The 19,705-nt window shown below is 48.7% G+C and overlaps 1 protein-coding gene across 1 annotated transcript; it reads left to right on the forward strand.

Moving 5' to 3' along the window:
• Positions 1-6,727: 6,727 nt before the first annotated feature.
• Positions 6,728-19,063, forward strand: RNF165 (ring finger protein 165; the record flags this gene model as incomplete). Its single annotated transcript, XM_041464128.1, has 7 exons — positions 6,728-7,037; positions 8,983-9,108; positions 13,346-13,475; positions 14,483-14,587; positions 15,116-15,211; positions 16,416-16,522; positions 17,658-19,063. Coding segments are annotated over 7 exons (992 nt in total), but the record flags the coding sequence as incomplete, so codon positions are not given.
• Positions 19,064-19,705: the final 642 nt, after the last annotated feature.

Consider the following 19,705-nt stretch of genomic DNA (forward strand, 5'->3'; position numbering starts at 1 on the left):
TCTCGCTGCAGGGATTACCCAGAGGCTTTGCATCTCAGAGATGGGTCAGTGTTGGACTGAGCGCACGGATCCCTTGAGCCTTTCAGGCTGAAATACTGCTGGGTGGATAAATATGCATGTGCCTAGATGTAGTCAAACCCAGACTGATGCTAAAGGAGAATCCCCAGTGGCAGAAGCACCTGGGACCAGACCAGTGCATTTCTGTGACTCAATGCCACTTACCAACCTGCCAAAATGTATAATTCGCAGGGTTCACCTGGGGGTGCAAAGGGAGCGTTTCTGTTACTGAAAAAAATTCTGTGCTGCTTTGGATAATATATGGAAACAATAAGTATAACTGTAGAACACAGGGAGAAAAGAAAAAAGAAAAAAAAAAAAAAAAGTAGAGCCGTGGAAGTGAGAAAGAGGTGGTGAGGAGGATGTGCTGAGCTTCCCTGAGGGTTTCCGCCACGCTCGATGCCTGTGAGAGTGAAGGGTGGAAATGGCATGGCAGCGAGCAGCCAAGCAGGTTCAGCTGTCCACAGGCCTGCATCACCTCCTGGCTTTCTAAAAACAAATTTGTACCTTCCTCAGTCTGAGCTTGAAGCCTGTAATGCCAGCTTCCAGTTAAGTGTTTTGGGTGCTTTGTAAATTGTTGTTCAGCAGCCTTCCCCACGGGCTTGTGGAGGATTGTCTTCACAGTGCAGGCTGGGGATGTGGTTTAGCAGGGGGATTGGCACAGCTGGGTTGGACTTGATGATCTGAGAGGGCTTTTCCAACCCAAAGGATTCTATTGTTGTATTCTATGGTGCTAAATTATTCTGTGAGGCCGTGGCATCAAGGAGGTGATTGTGCCTCTCTGCCACACTCAGGTGAGAGCTGCCTCCAGCTCTGGGGTCCCCAGCACAGGGACTGGTTGGAGCCAGTCCAGAGAAAGCCACCAAGATTATCCGATAGAGATGGACCACCTCTGCTATGAGTAAAGGCTGAGAGAATTGGGATTGTTCAGCCTGGAAATGAGAAGGCTTTGGAGTGACCTCATTGTGACCTCATTCCCTTCCAGTTCCTGAAGGGAACCTACAGGAAAGATGGGGCGAGAACCTGGTGTGACAGGACGAGTGGGAATATCTTCAATTGAAAGAAAATAGGTTTAGATTAGTTATTAGGAAAAAATGCTTTCCTGTGAGGGTGGTGAGGCCCTGGCATGGGTTGCATAGAGAAGTGTGGGGGCCTCATTCCTGGCAGTGTCCAAGGCCAGGTTGGATAGAGCTTGGAACAACCTGGGATAGTAGAAGATGTCCCTGCCTGTAGTAGGGGATTGGAACTAGATGACCTTCAAAGACCTCTTCCAGCCCAAACCATTCTGTGATTGTGTGATTTTATGATTGCAGAACTGAGTATCTGGATGCCCACCCCAGAGCAGTGGGGTGTCACACAGACCCAGCTCCATGGCAGGTTTTCAGCATCACAGTGTGAAGTTGCAGCTTCACAGCAGCAGAGGAGAGCCAGGCCAGCTGGGGCAGCCACTGAGCCACACTCATGGCCTGTCAGGAATCACTCAAGTACTGATCCTCCACCTGTTGATCCCTGGTGCTGACCTTGGCTTTAGGATGTGATCAAAGAAGCTGAGGGGGACTGGAAGCAGCAACCAGCAAAGCATTACACAAGGCAGGGAGATGTTGGTGGTGGTCACCCAAAGGCATCCCTGGCCATATGGCCCTAGAACATCACAAAATGCCACAGCCTCTTTTGGGTCAGACTCGTCCCCAGTTATGCTAGAGAACCACCTAGCTCTCTTTCCCACCCCACAGACAGCCTGGCTTGCCCAAGACATGATTAATTTCTCCAGCAGATCCTGTCTTGGTCTCCATGTGTTATCACAAATTTTGAGGCTTGCAAAGCACCTTTTAGAGCCGGATTACCTAGATTCAGGCATTAGCTATCTCTGTGGTTTAGCTGAGCATAAGGTAACAAGGGCTGTCCAGACTGGGAGCTTAGGTGTGTGTGTAGGCATCTGGGGGCATTTTGAGGGCATTTGGCCTCAACCCGTGAAAGGAAAACTGCCCAAAACTGGAGCAAATCACCTGCTTTGCTGACACAGATGTGATGCATCGCTCATCTCAGAGCTGCTGATCTGATGGTGCTCTGAGCTGTCATCATCTGCTACAGCAACAGCATTTAAATGAAAGGAAGCACCATCAGGACAACAAAATGGTTTTTGGCTGGTGGGCAGCCTGACAGTGATCCCAGGTAAATCAGTTGTCCACAGCTCCAGACAGGAGCAACTGGAATTACGCAAGGTACCAATGAGCCTCACGCAGGGGCTGGCCCTCTCATCCCAGCCAGCAGGCTGGGCACAGCAAAAGGCGTTTCCAGGCTGGCCTTGGGTCAAAAGTCTCTCTAAGGCTGGTGAGGACTGTATTGCCTCTGTGGACTTCCATGAAAATCTTCCCTGGATGTATTAAAAAGCTGGACAAAATCCTGAGTAATGTGTTCTAGGGACCCTGCCTAAGTAGGAGGATTGGACTAGATGATCTCCAGCGGTCCTTCTGACCTTTAATCTGGGATTTTGTGATTGTGTCTTGGGCTGGAGAAGTAAGGAGGACATGGAGGGTAAGCCATAAAAACATCCAAGATGTGGCTAGTCTCTCTTCCTGCGAAATCAAAGTATCCCAATGGAAGAGGAGAATCCTTCTGTAGTATGACAACCAAAACTTAAGTTCATTAAGCTGAAAAAAAGTCTCTGCCTTGCTGATCCCAGAGCAACATTGCCTTCATGTAGGCACCACTGGACAGGTGATGGGGAACTAGGATTGTGGAGGATGCAGTTAGTGGCTCTGGAGCATGATAGGCAGACTTTACATCGTCATTGTCTTTGCTGTGGATGTGTACCCAAAGCTTGGCTAATGAAAGTATCAGCTCTGCCCTTGTAGTGGGGAGTGAAAACAAAAGCTGGAATGTGGTATCGGGACTCAGTTTTAGTCATTAAAATCGTGGATTAGTCTCTGCTGTGGCAGATATTGCTATCCAGGCCAAAAGCAGATTAAATCCGTGAATTCAATTTTCTTGAAGTATCTTATGGGGAATGTTTGTCATTGTTGGTGTCAATGCAAATGTGATCTAGGATCACAGTTGTGGCTTGGAAAAGAGGGAGAAGACTAGCAAGTAATCACTAATAGACCTTCTGGCTCTCCAAAACTCCCTGAAAGCAGGGAGCAGCCAGGTGGGGGTCGGGCTCTGCTCCCAGGGAACAAGGAATAGGATGAGAGGAAATGGCCTCATGCTGTTCCAGGAGAGGTTTCAGTTGAATATTGGGAAAAGTTTCTTCAGAGAAAATGTGGACTGGCTTTGGAGGAGGCATTCAGGGAAGTGGTGAAGTCCCCACTTCTGGAAGTGTTCAATAGTCATGTGAATGTGGCACCTGGGGGCAAGGGTTGGACACGATGACTTTGGGTTAATGAACTCGCTGATCTTAGAGAACTTCTCCAACCTTAACAATCCTGTGATTCTCTGACACTGCTAATGTGTGGAATTCAAAGGGATGAGTGCCTGCTTTTGGTGTTGATTGTGGTGAGTTACCTGGACAAGGATGCTCAGCTCAAGTTTGCAGGGTGACACTGTACTTACCTTGTGTACGTGAGACCAAAATGTGTACTGGGAAAGCAATCCCCACCAGAGCCCTTTGCATCTAGATGCAATGAGTAGGACAAGGTAAACTCAAAAATAGCTAACTTAAAAATGTAGTGTTCTGTTTTGAGCTGTTATTTGTTTGCCAAGGCTTTCTGGGGCTCACCAGCATCCTGCTTAGTGAGGATTGGCTCTTTGTTTTTGCAGACTGGCTTGGTTATGCCAGCAGTGTAATTGGATAACTGCTAATAAGCATAGGATTGCTGAAGTATTCCCCAAAGTCTTTGCTTTGCTGTAAAAATCCTCATCAGCAATTGGATTAGTTGAAGAGAATGAACAATTACTACGTAGGGTAATGTGTTATGTTAAGACAAATTGATGGGTTTTATTTAATCATATGGTCTCGGTCACATCTTGATGGTGTTATTCCTGTGAAGAGAAATGCATCACTGTACCAGTAGGTACTAGCAAAAAATACTGAAAAATACTTTATTTAATTAATGCGTTCTTAAAGGTAAGGCTAATTGACTCTGTACCAAAACAAAACGAGTTAGGCTTTTGCTTTCAGATACATTAGCTCTGTGTATCTTCCTGCACACATACTGCAGATAAAGTTTACATGTTCTGAACCTTGGGAAAGTGTATGACTGAGTTCCTCTCAAGGACTGTCTTTGTATGAGAAGCAAAATCCAAATCAAAAACATGGCCAGCAGATCTGCCCACCTAGATCTCCAGCTCACCATGGCTCTGGCATCAAAGACCCTCCAGACATTTAACTGAATTAAGGATTCCCACGACTCAGTAAAAGCTGAAAATCACTGGCTGAGGTCTCACCAGGCTTTGAGAGACAAGAGAGTCACAGGAGATGAGAGACAGGTTTTCTCTGCTTTACTTATGTGCTGGAGAATGTGTCCCAGGAAATGTGGGGGAGTCTCCTGAGTTTTACTGCCTGGTGTCTCCCTAAGACATTTTTGTCTGGAATACAGCTGAACCTCATTTTTTTCTGGAATACAGCTGAACCTCAGTGTGGTGGCACAGGCTGGAGTGTTAGTGTGTGCAGAGGGCTAGCACTTTTACCTGCTCTCACACCTTGTCTCCAGGCCTGGGGGTGCACAATGGCTCACCCGTGACCTGCTGCAGCAGTTCTCCACTGGGACACGGTCATCAGAGGCTGAGCAATTCACCACGAGTTCCCTGGCATTCACAGCAGCCAAGAGGCTTCTGCTCACAATTCCTTTCAGCAATGGGCCAGGGAAGTGCAGGGTCCCCACTTCATTACACAGCCTTTACCTCTTTGTGGTGAATTTGGGCCAGGCTGTCAGCAGCAAATGCAACCTGCAGGGGAACAGGGTATATGAATGGCTCTTTGGCCTGGCTTTGCAGCTCTGTCATTGAGGAGCAGCAGGTCTGATCCCACCACCTCTGGTTTTAATTAATATCGTGGTCGAATCATGCTGTTATCTGACAGCAGGGGAAATTATCACCTCAAGAAGCACTGCTGTGGGTGGCACATATTGTGTAACCTGCTCTCTCTCTGAGGGGCACTGTGGAGGATTAGTTTGCATTTAAGAGGTGCTGTGTGTAATTATGCACAGTTTTGCAAACCATCCATTTCTGATAGGCCCTCTCCTGTTGTTTCTCCTGCTGGCATCTGGCTTGCTCAGGACTCCCTGAGCTCCTGTGATGGACTGGCCCTGCCTGCCAGGGAGATGTGAGCAGAAGGGATCTGGGTGAAGAAGGCATGACGTACATACTCGTGCTTTGGGATTAAATAGTTTCTCTTGGTGTTTTGTTACAGGATGTTTTGTACCATTCACAAAGATTAAAGCAGAAAGAAGAAGAAGGGGTGTTCAAAACACTGTAAAAAGGCAGGTGTCCAATCCTGGGGCTGGTCATCAGCAAAGAGGCATTTCTAATAGCCTCACTCGAGTCCCCTCCTTCATTTCTGAATTGACTCTTTCCCCAGTTAAAGAGCCAAACGTTTTGTATGATGCCTATAAATGCTCCAGGAATGTAGGAATTAACAGGCTGGACTGGGCCAAGGGCCTGTCCAAGAAAGGATCTTGAGCAAGGTGCAAGCCAGTGCCAGATGTTTTGCAAAACGCCTCCACTATGGATATCTTTCACACCTCATTTCTTCCTCATTCCCATCAGCTTCATGACTGGTCTCTTAGCAGTCCATGTTGTGTTTCCAGCAGCTGCTCTCTCCCTGCATGCAGCTCATGAGGACGGGTTGTTGAAGGATCTCAGCAAACACACAGGGCCTTCATCCCTGCTCTCAGAGGGGGAAGTTGTCTCACTCACGTCCTGAAGTCAGTCTGAGGCAGTTTTTTAGAGCAGAGATTATTTCCTTGCCTATGAGACAGTTTTAGAGAGGCAAAGAAATCACTTGCAGGAAAAGTCTGCAATTCAGGGAAAAGATTCAAAACTTCTATGAGATAATATACAATACCCAAATATTTTAGAAAACAGGTTTTGTTAGTTATTTCCTTTTCTAGAGTGTTTGAAGAATGGTTAGGATTGGAAAGGACCTTTAAAGGTCATCTAGTCCAATCCCACTGCCATGGGCAGGGATGTGTCTCACTAGACAAAGTTGCTCCAAACTTCATCTAACCTGGCCTTAAACACTTCCAAGGAGGAGGCATCCATGTCTTTTTTGGGCAATCTGTGCCAGGGCCTCACCATCCTCAGCACAAAAATGTCTTCCTCCTATCTAGGCTGAATCTCCTCTCTTTTTGTTTAAAACCATCACTCCCTTTTCTATCTCCAAACGTTCTATTAAAACTTTTGTTCTTTTTCTGTTTAAGACAGGAAAGCCAAAACAAGCTCAAAGCACTTTTCATCAGTATACACTTCAACCTGGAGCCAAAACAGGACTTTGAACCCAAATCTATGTTTTGGCTCCAGTGTTTTCTTGGATAAGAAATACCATTGGTCAAAACCAGCACTTTTTCTTGTAATCAGCTTTAACTCATTCCCTTTTACTTGTGTTTATTTACAAACCTCCTGCAAGTGGACAGTGACACCCGTTTGCCCAACCCTTTCCCTGGGTGGGCCACCACGGCGCTGCTCTGCCCTTCCCTCCTCCCGCCTCGGTGACCGCTGTGCTCCTCTCTTCCAGGTGCTCCCTTTCAAAGGTCTCAGCATCCCCATGCTACCTCCTGCCGGCATTTCCACCTGGGTCCCCAGCCTCAGCTCTCCGCCGACTTCGCCCTGCCTCACGCGGTGCAGCCGCAGCCGGGGCTGGCTCCCCACATGGCCCCCGCGCACCAGCACAGCGGCGGCCTGCACCAGCCCCTGCCGCCCGTGCCCGCCCTGCCCTTCCAGGACGTCGCCGGGCCCTCCTTCCTACCTCAGGCGCTACACCAGCAATACCTCCTCCAGCAGCAGCTCCTCGAGGCACAGCACCGCCGGCTCATGCCCCATCCCAGGTAAGGGCACCCCGCTCTTCCCAAAGGATGTGGAGAAGCCGCGCCAGCCTCACGTCGCCTGTGGAGCTGCAGCCGCGCTGGCGGGGTTGGGTTTTCTTCTCGAGCTCGCCTGTGTGCACTGAAAATGCATTCACCAGAAGGGAGGCTGCAGGGCAGGCTGCACCTGAAGGTGTGCCCTTCCTGTGGGGATCCCTACTGTGCCCATCTGGTGTGTCCCATTATTGTCACTCCTGGGAGAATCATGGTGGTGTTGCTGGGGGCCTTTCCTGTCTCTCCGTGTGTGAGCTACATCCTCGTAGCTGCTGTTTCAAACCTGTGCATGCCCACCTGCCTCATCAGGTTGTACACATGGAGGTCGTGCTGCTCAGGGTTTGGTGGGCTGTCCGTCTCTGTGAGGGAATGTTGCTACTGACCTGCAGCACACTCTGTCACAGAGAGCATCCTAAATCCACACTGAGCTGACAAATGCAGAGAGAATTGCTGTAACTCAGCAGAGATGGAAATGGATGCCTGGCCTTGTCTTGATTGTGTTTCTCAAGAGAGGAGTGATTTTTTTTGGAAACATATGGAAGCTATTTGTGAGTTGTACCCATGGATCAAGAATCAGAGGATGAGACTTTGCAATGATGCTTCATTTGGAAAGAATGCTATGGATAGAAAACCCTTTCTTTCCATGTCCTTTCTGTCTGAAAATTGTGTGTTCTTCTCATCATTGTTTTGTTATGCATAAACTGGATTTTAGGTGGATTTAATGATTAGCTAATAATTGGGTAGCAAGTATGTTCCAGGCTGAGAAACTGATGATACAAGTGTTTATCTCTTAGTCATAAGCTGAATTCAAATAAAAGCACAGAGCAAAATTCCATGCAGAATCTGCTTTGGTAAATGCTGTTAGTGTTGTATTTGCAAGTGGGCTGTGGTGTGGAAGAAGGCAGGAGCCTCTTGCCCAGTCCCAATGCTTGTCTCTGAAAGCTGCAGTAGTAGAGTAGGGTGTCAGAACCCTTACAGGTGTGGGGTAGGCAGTCCCAGTAATGGGAATATGGGTTATGCCTTTGAGAGTGAAGCCTCTGAACTGAGGCTGCATGAAAAGTTATTTACCTGGCAGTCTCCTGCTCCATTTGCCTTAGTTTTGTTCCTGAATATTTTGGTTTTGATAGTTCCACTGGTGAGGAAGCAAAGGGTAGGAGCCTGTCTGTAATGCAAATCCTGCTTCTGCATCCTCCTTGTCTCTTGCCAAATGTGGACACTGATCCAGCAGCACATTCACTTCCCCTGAGTAGTTCAAATAAGCAATAATCATGAGACACAAATCCCTAGAAAAACCATGCTGTATTTTCTAGCACTTTCTTTTCCCTGCCTGCAATGGCAGCAGAGCAGAGGGAGAAGGACCTGGAACCCAGCCTGGCCTGTCCGTCATCCAAAGAAATGTTGGCAAAGGCCAGTGAGAGTAAATTCTGCTTTCAGTCACTCGTGAGTAATCTGGTTATGAATGAGGTTCCCCAGGAGTTTATGGACTGCATGGGAGACGAGAAAACCTGCAGCTTCTTTATGATGATGGATCACAGCTGGAGCAGGGGCACATTTTACTTTGTGTGTTGTTTATGGGGCTGACTGCAGCAAAAGAGGAAATAGTGCAAACTGCACAAAGCTGCTGAGAAGTTGTTTGGTTTCCCCTTCTTCTCTGCATGTTGCCAGCAAAGAGCATGTCCTGCAAACTGAGCATATGTGGGTGCCACAGGGCCTGAGAGTGGATTGCCACGTGATGGCGGTGAGGGAACGACAGCCCTGGATTCCTCTTCCCATCACCCCTTACACCTGCCTGGAGTGCTTATCTTTGGACACTTGTCCTCAAGCCCAGCCTTTGGGGTTTGCCCATGGGTTGTGGGCAGGAATTCCAGTGCCCAGGTGTGTCTGACCCTCGCTGTTGCTGCTCTCCTCCCCGCAGGCGGGCCCAAGAGCGCATGTCTGTCCAGCCTCACCGCCTACACCCCAGCTTCGACTTCAGCCACCAACTGCAGACTCCACAGCCCATGGGCCCCCAGCCCAGGTATTTGGCAGAGGGCACGGACTGGTAAGTGATCCCCATTTCACTGCTGTGAAATGAACATCCAGTGAGGTGTTTAAAAAGTCCTGGGAAGACTGCGAGTTTTGGGGAATGCCACTAGGGATCAGGGCTTTGATGAAAGCTAATGAGCCAGCTCAGTGGTTACAGTGTGGGGAATATGCAGTGGGAAAACTCATCTCTGAGATGTCTGTGAGAGTGTGAAAGCCTCCTATATAAATGGATAATTGAATCATTTAGGTTGGAAAAGCCTTCTAAGACTGTGAAGACCAACCATTCCCCAGCATAGCCAAGGCTACCAATGACCCATGTCCTCAGTGCCACATTCACATGGCTTTTTAATCCCTCCAGGAGTGGGGACTCCAGCATTGCCCTGGGCAGCTGTGCCAGGGCTGGACAGCTCCTTGGATGAAGAACTTTTCCCTAATAGGCAATCTAAACTTCCCCTGGCAGAACTTGATGCCATTCCCCCTCCTCCTCTCCCTTGTACCCTGGGGCCAGCTCCTGTTCTCCCCCCAGCTGCCCTCTCCTGTCAGGAGCTGTGCAGAGCCACAAGGTCCCACCTAAGCCTCCTTTTCTCCAGGCTGAGCCCCTTTTCCAGCTCCCTGAGTTGCTCTTCATCAGACTCGTGCTCCAGAACCTTCCCCAGCTCCATTGCCCCCCTTTAGGCACGCTCCATTGCTGTTGCTCATAATTCTTCACCTACAGATTAATAGTGAAGCCAAGCATTAATTCTCCCAATTTCTTCTCTGTAGGGTACAGAGGAGGTTTTTATCCTGTAGACCACAGTTTGCCTGAACTAGACCCTTTGCTGTCCTTCAGGCACTCAAAACCTAGTGGCCATAATATTTTCTGTGGTCCAAATTAGGGAGCACCATGCTACCCTGCCATGAAGGGTAGTATGAATGGAGATTTGTTCATCATTCTCCAACTGTAGTGCTTAATACCCTGGAAAAGCTTTGCAGGAAATTGTTCATTTCATTTTCAGAACAGGTTGAGAGCCCTTGAACAGTTAATAAAGTATGGTAACCTGGTCAAAAGAATGCGAAAATAAAAACATTCTTCTGAGTAGCTGCTTGTAAGCTGAGCAAAGTCCATTCTGTGCAGTGAATGGAAAAAATAGCATGTGAACTTGTAATTAAAGACAATCGCAATGTATTTGCACAAGAGGGCTGGAATAAAATAGCACAGGAAGTCTTAATGATGGCATTTCCTAACATCTGAGCACTCCACTCTGCAAATGAAAAGTCCTTTTAACCCAGAGTTGTTGCTTTTTTCCTCCCTTCAGTGCATAATACACAATCTAAAATATGACCACATCCTTCTGCAATTTTCTTCTCAGGTGTTCCCATTATTGGCACTCCTGTGGGCTGAATGTGGTCAGGATGACATTTTTCAGATTGGTTTGCAAAGCAGTTCATGTGCCATCTGGATAGAGCGATTCTTTCTGCCTCTCTTTCAGCTCAGAGTGCTTAATTATGATCATTAGAAGTATCTGATAAAGCATCACTAAGTGCCTTCCCTCTCCCTCCTTTTCTCCCCTCTGTTGCTCCATAGCCTTATAAAACCCAAAGAGTGGGGGTGACAGAAACCATACACGGTGAGCATATGTTTGGGTGACTCACTTTCCCTTGGGGCACACATACAGTTTTGCCCAGTGACAAATATAAAAGCTCCCCTCTAATGTGTTACCCCTGATGAGCAGCAGCAGCAGCAGTGTTTTCTCAGAGGCTGTAGGTGGTGGGTGCTGCCACAGGAGGTGGAAATGGGGATGGAAGAAAGATCTGAGGCTGTCTCAGACAGCCCAACCCCAACTGAAATCTTCTGGTGAAGAATAAACAAACTCCCGTTTGGTTCCTTAAATCATCATCTGCTCACACATGTAGTGATGACCATCCTACCTGTTTTATCTGGTGTCTTGTCCTTCACTCCTTGGTTGATGGCAGCCCATTTACCACGAAGATCACAGCTCTTGGACCTTGCTCCTGAGCACCAAGATGCTGTACACTTGTTCCTGCAGCATGGGCTAGAAAGTGATAGTTAGTTCCATTCTCCTTCAGCAAGTGTGCTCTGCTTCTTCAGCCCCAAACCCTGGGAAAACACTGTTTTGTGCTCTGTTCTTCTTTGGACACATGTGTAGACCCAAAGCATCACCTCAGGAACCTCAATGTCTGATTTTAAGTCTAGATGCCCAAACAGTTCAGCAGTCCTGTTACTGCAGTTACTCATGCAATTTAATAATGACCATTCACCTTTGAGAGACGTTCTCAGTCCTTGGTCTCAAAGCACCCCATGAATTACCACATCTATTTCATAGACAGGGAATACGGGAAGCCAGAGAGGAAAAAGATCAAGGTCATGCATCAAGAAGGTGGCAGGGCTGGGAATGGACCCAAAGCCTCTTGATTTCCAACTGAGCCCTCCATCAACCTGAGAACAACCTTAAGATATTGGGTAAATATCCAAAATTGGGACACAGGAGCTGGAAAGTGCCAAGACCTGTGGATTCTCACCCTGGCTGTGCACCTACCAGTTGCCTGCTGTGTTTCATCCTCTTCCAGGTTTTGTCTGTCTAAACACAGGGCCAGAAACGGTAGTCCCTCTCCTGGCCTCAACTTAGAATCATAGAACTACAGAATATCCTGAGCTGGAAGGGACCCATGAGGATCATTCCATCCAGCTTGGTGCAGGTATTAGGGAGGTCTAGAGCACTGGTGCTGCTGCCTGGTGCACAGGCTGCTCTGGATGAAGGATTTCTGCATCCAATGTCCCTTCAGGTCCCCATCTTCTGGTTGGTGAAAGCAGTTTCGCAGCTGCTGGAGGACACATCTGGGCTGCTCCCAAGAAGGTGTGGTACACACTGCTGCTGTCCTCTCTGAAGGGGAGGAGAAATTGGAGGCTGAAACGGGAAGCCACCCTTGCTCTCTAATTAGCTTTTCTTTGGGAAATGTTAGACAATTGTTATTAGAAGTAACAGAAGACAATTGTTATTAGAGTAACAGATTTTGTAAAGATGATAAAGTGAATGATGTTCAAAGAACTTGTTTGCTGAGTAACTTTTGGCTGGAGAGAATGGGCATCAGCTAATTGGATTAGAGATGGAGATGCTGCATAGGCCCCCTCCCAGTCCCTCCACATGGTGTGGTAGTGGTGGGGTTACAGTTTGTCTCTTGTGTTGGATTGAGCAGAGCTGTGATGCTTGATGGCATCTTGGTTATGACAAATCCAGGGATTGAGCTGGGTTAGTTTTGTGGAGGATAACAGTGCTCAGATTCACCAAGCTGAGCTCCATCTCTGCTTGCCTGGGCCAGGCTGTGTTCAGGCAAGCAGGGCCACCAGGGATGTCTTGCTCCATTGGTGCTGGCCCTCTAGTTTTGTTTCACCCTTTCCTCCAGCAGCCTCACCCAGACATTTCTTAAAATCTTAAAATATTTTTTTGTACAAATCACAGTTCTGGAGTTCATAGAATCAGAATTCCAGAATGGTTTTGGTTGGACAGGACCTCAAAGATCATCTTGTTCCAACCCCTGTCATGGGCAGGACACCTTCCACTGTCCCAGGTTGCTCCAAGCCCTGTCCAGCCTGGCCTTGGACACTTCCAGGGATCCAGGGGCAGCCACAGCTTCTCTGGGCACCCTGTGCCAGGGCCTGCCCACCCTCGTACCTCATACCCTCACCACCTTGAGGCTGGATTCAAGCAAGTCACAGTGTCCTTTAATTCCCCAAGTCCTGCCATGATCTGGGCTGGAAGAACTATAAGGAGAGCACAGACACATCAAAAAAGCCCACAGAGAGTGCCCATCTGGCTTCTAAAAGCTACCAAAATGGTTCATTTTTGAGTCTCTTGAGTAATTGACTGTATTCCTGCAAAACATTCAAGGCAAACTGTAATAGTTTGCAGCGCTGGCAGCACAGGAAGGGCCTGGCCTGACCAGGTTGAGTTGCTGAGCCTGGGTATCCTTTTGAGCCACCAAAATGCTTTTGCTTTGAAATTAGCAGATTCTTGACCCCGAATAATTGAAATGCTACCTGGCATAGAAACAACCCCTCACTCCTTCATGCTGGCCTGGTGGGCGATTCCCCAAACTGGAGGAAACTCCCTTCCAAGCCAAGCCATCCATCTCCCCAGGCTGAGGAGCAGCCCAGAGCTCAGCAGGGAGGTTACCCTGTGAGCGGGGTCTGGTGTGCTGCAGTCCCTGAGCACAGCCAGGCACTCTGAGCCACGTCTCCCTCGTGGTGCCCACAGGGACCTCAGCGTCGACGCGGGGCTGACTCACGCCCAGTTCCAGGTCCGGCCGGTGCCCCAGCCCTATCAGCATTACCTGGCCACACCTCGGATGCACCACTTCCCCAGAAGCACATCCTCAACCCAGGTGGTAAGTGAAACGCTTTTACTGAGAAATGTTTTATGCATTGTCTGCCAGAAAGCAGTCAAAATAAAGGCTGCTATCTTTCTATCACCTGTCTTCTGCAAATCCCACTTATCTCCGGCCGTGGGAGGGAGTGTCTGAAAGGATAATGTTGCATCACTGCACTGGATTAGAGAAAGAAAAGAAAAGCTCAGCTGTTCTGGAAGGATTCGGTCCATTGCTTGCAGCACCACGTTCACAAGCTGGTCTGCAAAACATGGGTGGGATGTGAGAGACTCAGCAGTTAATATTAATAATATAATTAATACTGGAAGGAACTGTGGTCTCTCAAGACTTTTTGTGTGCAGAAGGATTGGCAGTGGGTGACTGCCTTCCCTGGTGTCAGCCCCCAGGGCTATCCCTCATCAAGTCATTGCTCTCTACGACAGCTTTGATGCCACCTGTAAAGGTTTTGCATGATCTCTTGCACAGGTGGGAGGTGGGATTGATGAGAAGACAGGCTGACTGGCGTAATTTTCTACCCTTTCTCCTAGCAGGAGGCTGTATTTGGAGCTAAGTCATGCCAAGCACTGCCAATCCTTAAAACATCCCCAGAAATCCCACAAGGGTGCTTTTCCCTTGTGCTGTGTCAGACCCTGATACCCGTGTAGTAAAGCAAGCCTTAAAAAAGAAACAACCAAAGCTTGGAACAGAAATCCATCCATTTAAATGAAATACAATTTAATTGTAATCGAATCCATGTTGGGAGTTTGGAACTACAATGTTACGGAAGATACAGGAATTATTATAATAGATAGTTTATTTGGAAGGAGTGCATGTCCCTACATATAATTTCTAGGAAATGTATTTGATAAAACCTCATTTTTTTGTTATCAAAAGGCTTAAATTGGTGAAAATGTCAATCTATTTTTTCAATTTGAATTTTTAAAGCATTAGATTTACATCAGGGCACACAAGGGTTTTCTGTAGGCAAGTATACAGGTGTCTTTATTTTTCTCCCTCACTTTTTTCAGGTTGTTCATGAAATCAGAAATTACCCTTACCCTCAGCTTCAGCTGCTTGCTCTTCAGGGACTGAACCCAAGCAGGCACACATCCGCTGTGCGGGAGAGCTATGAAGTACGTACCTGGGGACTGGAATTAATAATTTTTAAAGTGCTGTGAATTTATGCAAGCTCTGCTATAAAGCTGTAAGATTGTTTTTTGTGGTGTGGATGTGGCGGTTGCGATGAGTCTTTCATCAATTTTAGTAATAACTGGGAAGCAATGGGGTTAAATTTACTTAAAGATGGTTTACTCCAAGGTGCCTGGGTCTGGCTTGGGCTGACTCTGGCTCCTTTCATTTGTGAACAAAAAGTGCTCCAGATCTATGGGGTTTTGTTTCCCAGCCTGTCAGATGAAGCTCAAATCCCATCCTAATTTGTGAAATATTGGATATCCAGCTCTTTGCCTCGAGCTCTTAGTTATTATCCCAAGTGCCAGGGATCAGATCCATCATTACAGCATGGCTGATTTGGGGTTGATGGCCATCTCCATTGAGGAGAGGACAGGAGGGAGCCTCGGTTGCCAGCAGGTATGGCTGTGTGGTGGCACCTGGTGCCTTGGGAGCAGTGAGGATGCCGCTTTCCTGATGTTCCTGTGCCGCAGGAGCTGCTGCAGCTGGAGGACAGGCTGGGCAGCGTGAGCCGGGGCGCCGTCCAGAACACCATCGAGAGATTCACCTTCCCCCACAAGTACAAGAAGGTGAGTGCCCCAAAACGTGGCACGGCTGCCAGCCCCTCTCAGTCCATGTGGGCACGGAGCAGGCAGAAGGAAGGACTTCGGTGGGTCGCAATCCTCAGGGATGGCAAGCTGGCACCATCCACCAAACCATGCCCCGCGGCGGGGGAGGAAGGCACAACCCCGCAGGGTTGCTTTGATATCTTGCGGGGCTCCCGGGGGCGGAAGCGGTGGCGTAGCTCAGCTGCCTGTTTCTCACTTCTAGGCTAGGAAGCTGCGGGCCAAATTTTCAAAAGGGTCTCAACCTTCTCCCACCCAGCGGGTGCAATTTCCCCCCTGTCCGCACCTGGTAAGAAAGTGCACACCACCAAGGGGGCTTTGTGCATGCAAACCCGCCCCGTTCTGCATGCAAGCGGCGCTGCCCCGCACCCGCCGTCAGGGCGGCGGCTCCGCGGCCTTGGGAGCCTTGTTCTCCTCTGGCTTCACCAGGGGTGTCTCCTCTGTCGGAGCTGACCTCCCCGCCCATGAGCAAACGGGCACATTTTTGGGTTGTGCTCAGTAGAAATTGGGAAGAATGCTTGTCTGGGTAGTAGTTTCTGGTGTTGGTCACTCCCAACCACCCAGTAGTTTCTGGTGTTGGCTGGAGAGTAGGGATGTTGCATTGCCCAGGTTGGAAGTGAGGTAACTCCTGCTGCACTTGTCTCTCATTGCATCTCCAGTGAGCCCAGGAAAAGGATATGAATAGGAATGGATGTGTGGGGAAAGAGAAAAAGGGGCAGCTGACAAGCTAAGCACGGCCCTGTGGTACAGCATGGGACTGGGCCAGTGGCCAGGCTGGCACGGGGCACAGTGGTTGCCCTTCCTGGCAGTGGTGGCACCATGAGGTTTGGGGTCTCCCCAAGGAGAAGCCTCCAACAAAGGAGACCATGGGGCCATCCCCACTGCAAAGAAGTGGTGGGGGGCTGTATTAGGGCAGCAGAGGACAGGCTGCTCCTTGGGGTACTGCCCCAACAGCCTCACTGCCACCAGCCTCAGGAGGAGACATGCCAACCTGCAGCATGTTGGTGGCACACTCATCTCGCTGGCTGTTTTGGCTAGGCTGGCTTCCCCAAGCTGGAGGATCTGGCTGATAGGTGGAGATCTCATTATTTATCTTCCTGCAGCTGCCCAGGCTTGGGAGAGCATTAGAAGGGCAAGGTCTAACCAAATGTCTTTAATCTTGCTGCAGAGAAGACCCCAGGAAGGCAAAGCTGAGCAAGACGATGGTGAGGAGTCAGATACCGACGAGAAATGCACAATCTGTCTGTCCATGCTTGAAGACGGAGAGGACGTCAGGTGAGATCCTTCCACCCCCTCCTCTGCCTCTCAGTGCCATCTGAGTTGTGTTTATTTGGATTAATGCAGCTGTGTACTGGTGGGGTTGTCTCTGTTCTTGTCCTGAGAAACTCACCTGGGCTGTTGTGGGGTCTGGGAACCCAAATGCTTTGTAGATGGACATTGGTATGACCCATAGACAGGAAGAGCAGAGCCCTGCAGCAGCAGTGGGCCAGGTTTTTATAGTATTTCCTGGGTTTGGATCATCTGCTTTTAGGCTGTACCAGCTGGCCAGGTGGCAAAGTGACAGAGAAAGGTAGGTTAGACTGATCTCTGACAACCATCTGGAGCTTGGGGTCATCAACACCTGAGCCTGACAGATGACCAAAGTATGACAAAAAGCAGTGTTGGTGTGAAGTCCAGGAGAGTTGGGCTTGTGTCCAAGACACAGCTGCTTTATTGTAGAATTACTTTGCCCACATGGTCACAGAGAACCATCCTCAGCCAAGAGAATTCCAGTTGTCTCTTAACAGACATCCCAGGCTGTTCACTGGGTCAAATCTCTGCTTGTGACAGAGGATGGGATAAGAAATTGCAAGGGGCTGAGCTATCATGGCCAAAGGGACTGCAGGTGAGTAGTACCCAGGTCTGCTTCTCATCCTTAAATTGTAAAGAAAAACCCTGACCCTTTTGCTGTGGATTCCTGTGGTTCAAGGTTCCCCTGTATCACAGGGGTGATATGTGATGATGGCAGAGGTGATGTGGGTGAAACGTGACCAGGTTCCGTGGGGACACTCATGTAGGAATGGTGTGGCACTACCTGACTGCTAATGTGACACAACCATGGCGAGCTAAGAGGCTTTGGAGTTTAACCTCGCTCCTGAAAGGTTAAAAATTAGCAGCCAGCACAATTAATAACTGGAACAACTCAATTCAGGATGGTGTGGGGGTTTCTAATAGGCCAAGGAGGACACTGCCTCCAGCCCACTGCCCTGTGTGAACTGGCGTGGCTGGGAAAGCCTGCAGGACCTTGGTCACGATGGTTGTCACCACAGCAGAGATTCCAATGTTCAATGCAGCCTCAGATGCTGTTTTTCAGCTCTTTTTGGTCCCTTGGACCTCCTCCATCCTGACCGTGGTGTTTTTCTCTCTGCAGGCGGTTGCCCTGTATGCATCTCTTTCACCAAGTGTGTGTGGACCAGTGGCTGGCCACCAGCAAGAAGTGCCCGATCTGCAGGGTGGACATTGAAACACAGCTCGGCTCAGACAGCTGAAAAGACTAGCTGGACACACCATTTTCCTTACCAGGTCGTATGGCCATAAACCCTTGCAGCGAAATTTTTTGCCTTCTGAGCCATTTGATTGAGAGGGGAAGTCTGCAGGCACGGTAGTGAGGAGAAGGAGGAGGTGACACAATATCTAGCAGTAGGAGATATTGCACATATACGCAGGATACAGGCCCAGTGAAAGGGAGCTGGCATTCCCGGAGCTCAGAGACCCCGTGCTGCAGAAGATTTTAGTGTTGAATATGAAGGAACTAGTTGTGGTTAGTCCGGCCTGTCAATCCTGCTTTTCATGGGGATTGTATATATACCTCTCAAATATGTAGAAACATGTTAGGGGTCCTTTAGCTATTTCTATGGATGGCAGCTGGAGCATGTTAGCTTAAGAAATGTTGTGTTTGATGCCCTACTCATCTTGTGGTGGACATGTTGCTGTTACCTAATTTGCACCAAATATTTTTTCATAGATTCCTTATTTTGGTGCCTGATTAATACATTGCAGAGGGGGAATAAAGAGGTCAAACATCCCCATCCTTGGGGTGGGGGAAAGAGGAGAAAAAGCAAAATCCTGTTTACAGTCAGAAGGGTTTGTGCTCTTTGCCTCAGCCGCGTGTGCTTCTTTCCCTTGCATTTACAGTGTGTTGCAAATTTAGAGAAGCTTAATAAAAATAAAAATTGGGGATAAAATGAACGAAGCAATAGGGAAAAGCTTCGTTCCTGCTTGTCTGCTGGTGCTGGACACTTTCTGTAGCGGCACAGTATTTGAGTAGATGCTGTTTCTTTGCTTTCTGTATTTTAACAAAGTAGCTTGTCATATCGAAATCCAAGGAAGTTCTGTCTACATGATTGCAATTGTCTGTGATGCTTTCTTCTGTGAGCTGTGTGGCGAGTTGGCTCCGCCAGCACTGCTCCAAAGGGATGGTTACGGGAGTCGGCGCCCACCGCTGTTCTTTGGGGTGTAACAACGCTGAGAGGCGCAAAACGTTGACCCTCCTCCCGTTGCCAAAGCATCTCTTGATAAGGCGACAGAAGAAAACTCGATGCTCACAAGACACTGCTGAGACCACGAGCCCTTGGGCGCGGGAGGGGAAGGCAGGGTGGAGGTGGGGCTGCCGCTTTTGGGAGCCCGGCTGCGGGGCCCTGACCCGCCCCGACGCGTGCGCACCCGCGCCCGCGTGGGCTTGTGTGCATGCTTCAGGCCGTACCCACAAGGAGTAATCAGTGGTTGTTAAAATGAAACTTAATCACATTAACACTCAAAACAGAATTAAGAGGTAATACCCAAAGGAGTGAGCTGTTGCCATCCATGCTCCCCCTGATAAAGAAAGACCTCAGCACGCCAGCCGCAGGGATTGGGCGGAAAATCCTCGGGAAAACCGACATTCACAACCAAAACCTGTAGTTTTCTTTTTGGTTCTTTTTTTTTTTTTTTTTTTTTTTTTTTTTTTTTTCTTTCATACTAAGGGAAAAAGTAGCTGCAGAGCAGCAGCAGGGGAATTAGAAACATAATCTATTGAAAATGCTGGTGTGGTGGGAATGATTTCTGTCTCCCCTGAGCATATGTTTCACTGGAGAGAAATGCTCTCCCAAGTAGATTCAGTCATAAACTATCATCTGAGAAATTGCAAGATTCCCATGAGCTGTAACTGGAAAACACCAACCTCAGAGGCACACAGAGATTTCCTTTTTTCCCCAGTGAGAGAGGAGAGAGAGGGAGGGAAGCCCCACCTGAGGGTGCAAGAGCCTCTCTCATTGTGTGCCAAAGCAGGTGGCAGGGAGTGGAAGGGGAAAAATGGTGGCCTATAGGGAAGAAGTAAGGCAGAAATTCTTGGCTGTGAGGGTGGGGAGGCCCTGGCACAGCCTGCTCAGAGAACCCTGGAAGTGCTTAAGGCCAGGCAGGATGGCATCTGGAGTGACCTGG

The sequence above is a fragment of the Pyrgilauda ruficollis genome, unplaced genomic scaffold (genome assembly GCF_017590135.1).
Source record: "Pyrgilauda ruficollis isolate IOZ18807 unplaced genomic scaffold, ASM1759013v1 scaffold170, whole genome shotgun sequence".
Lineage (NCBI taxonomy): Eukaryota > Metazoa > Chordata > Aves > Passeriformes > Passeridae > Pyrgilauda > Pyrgilauda ruficollis.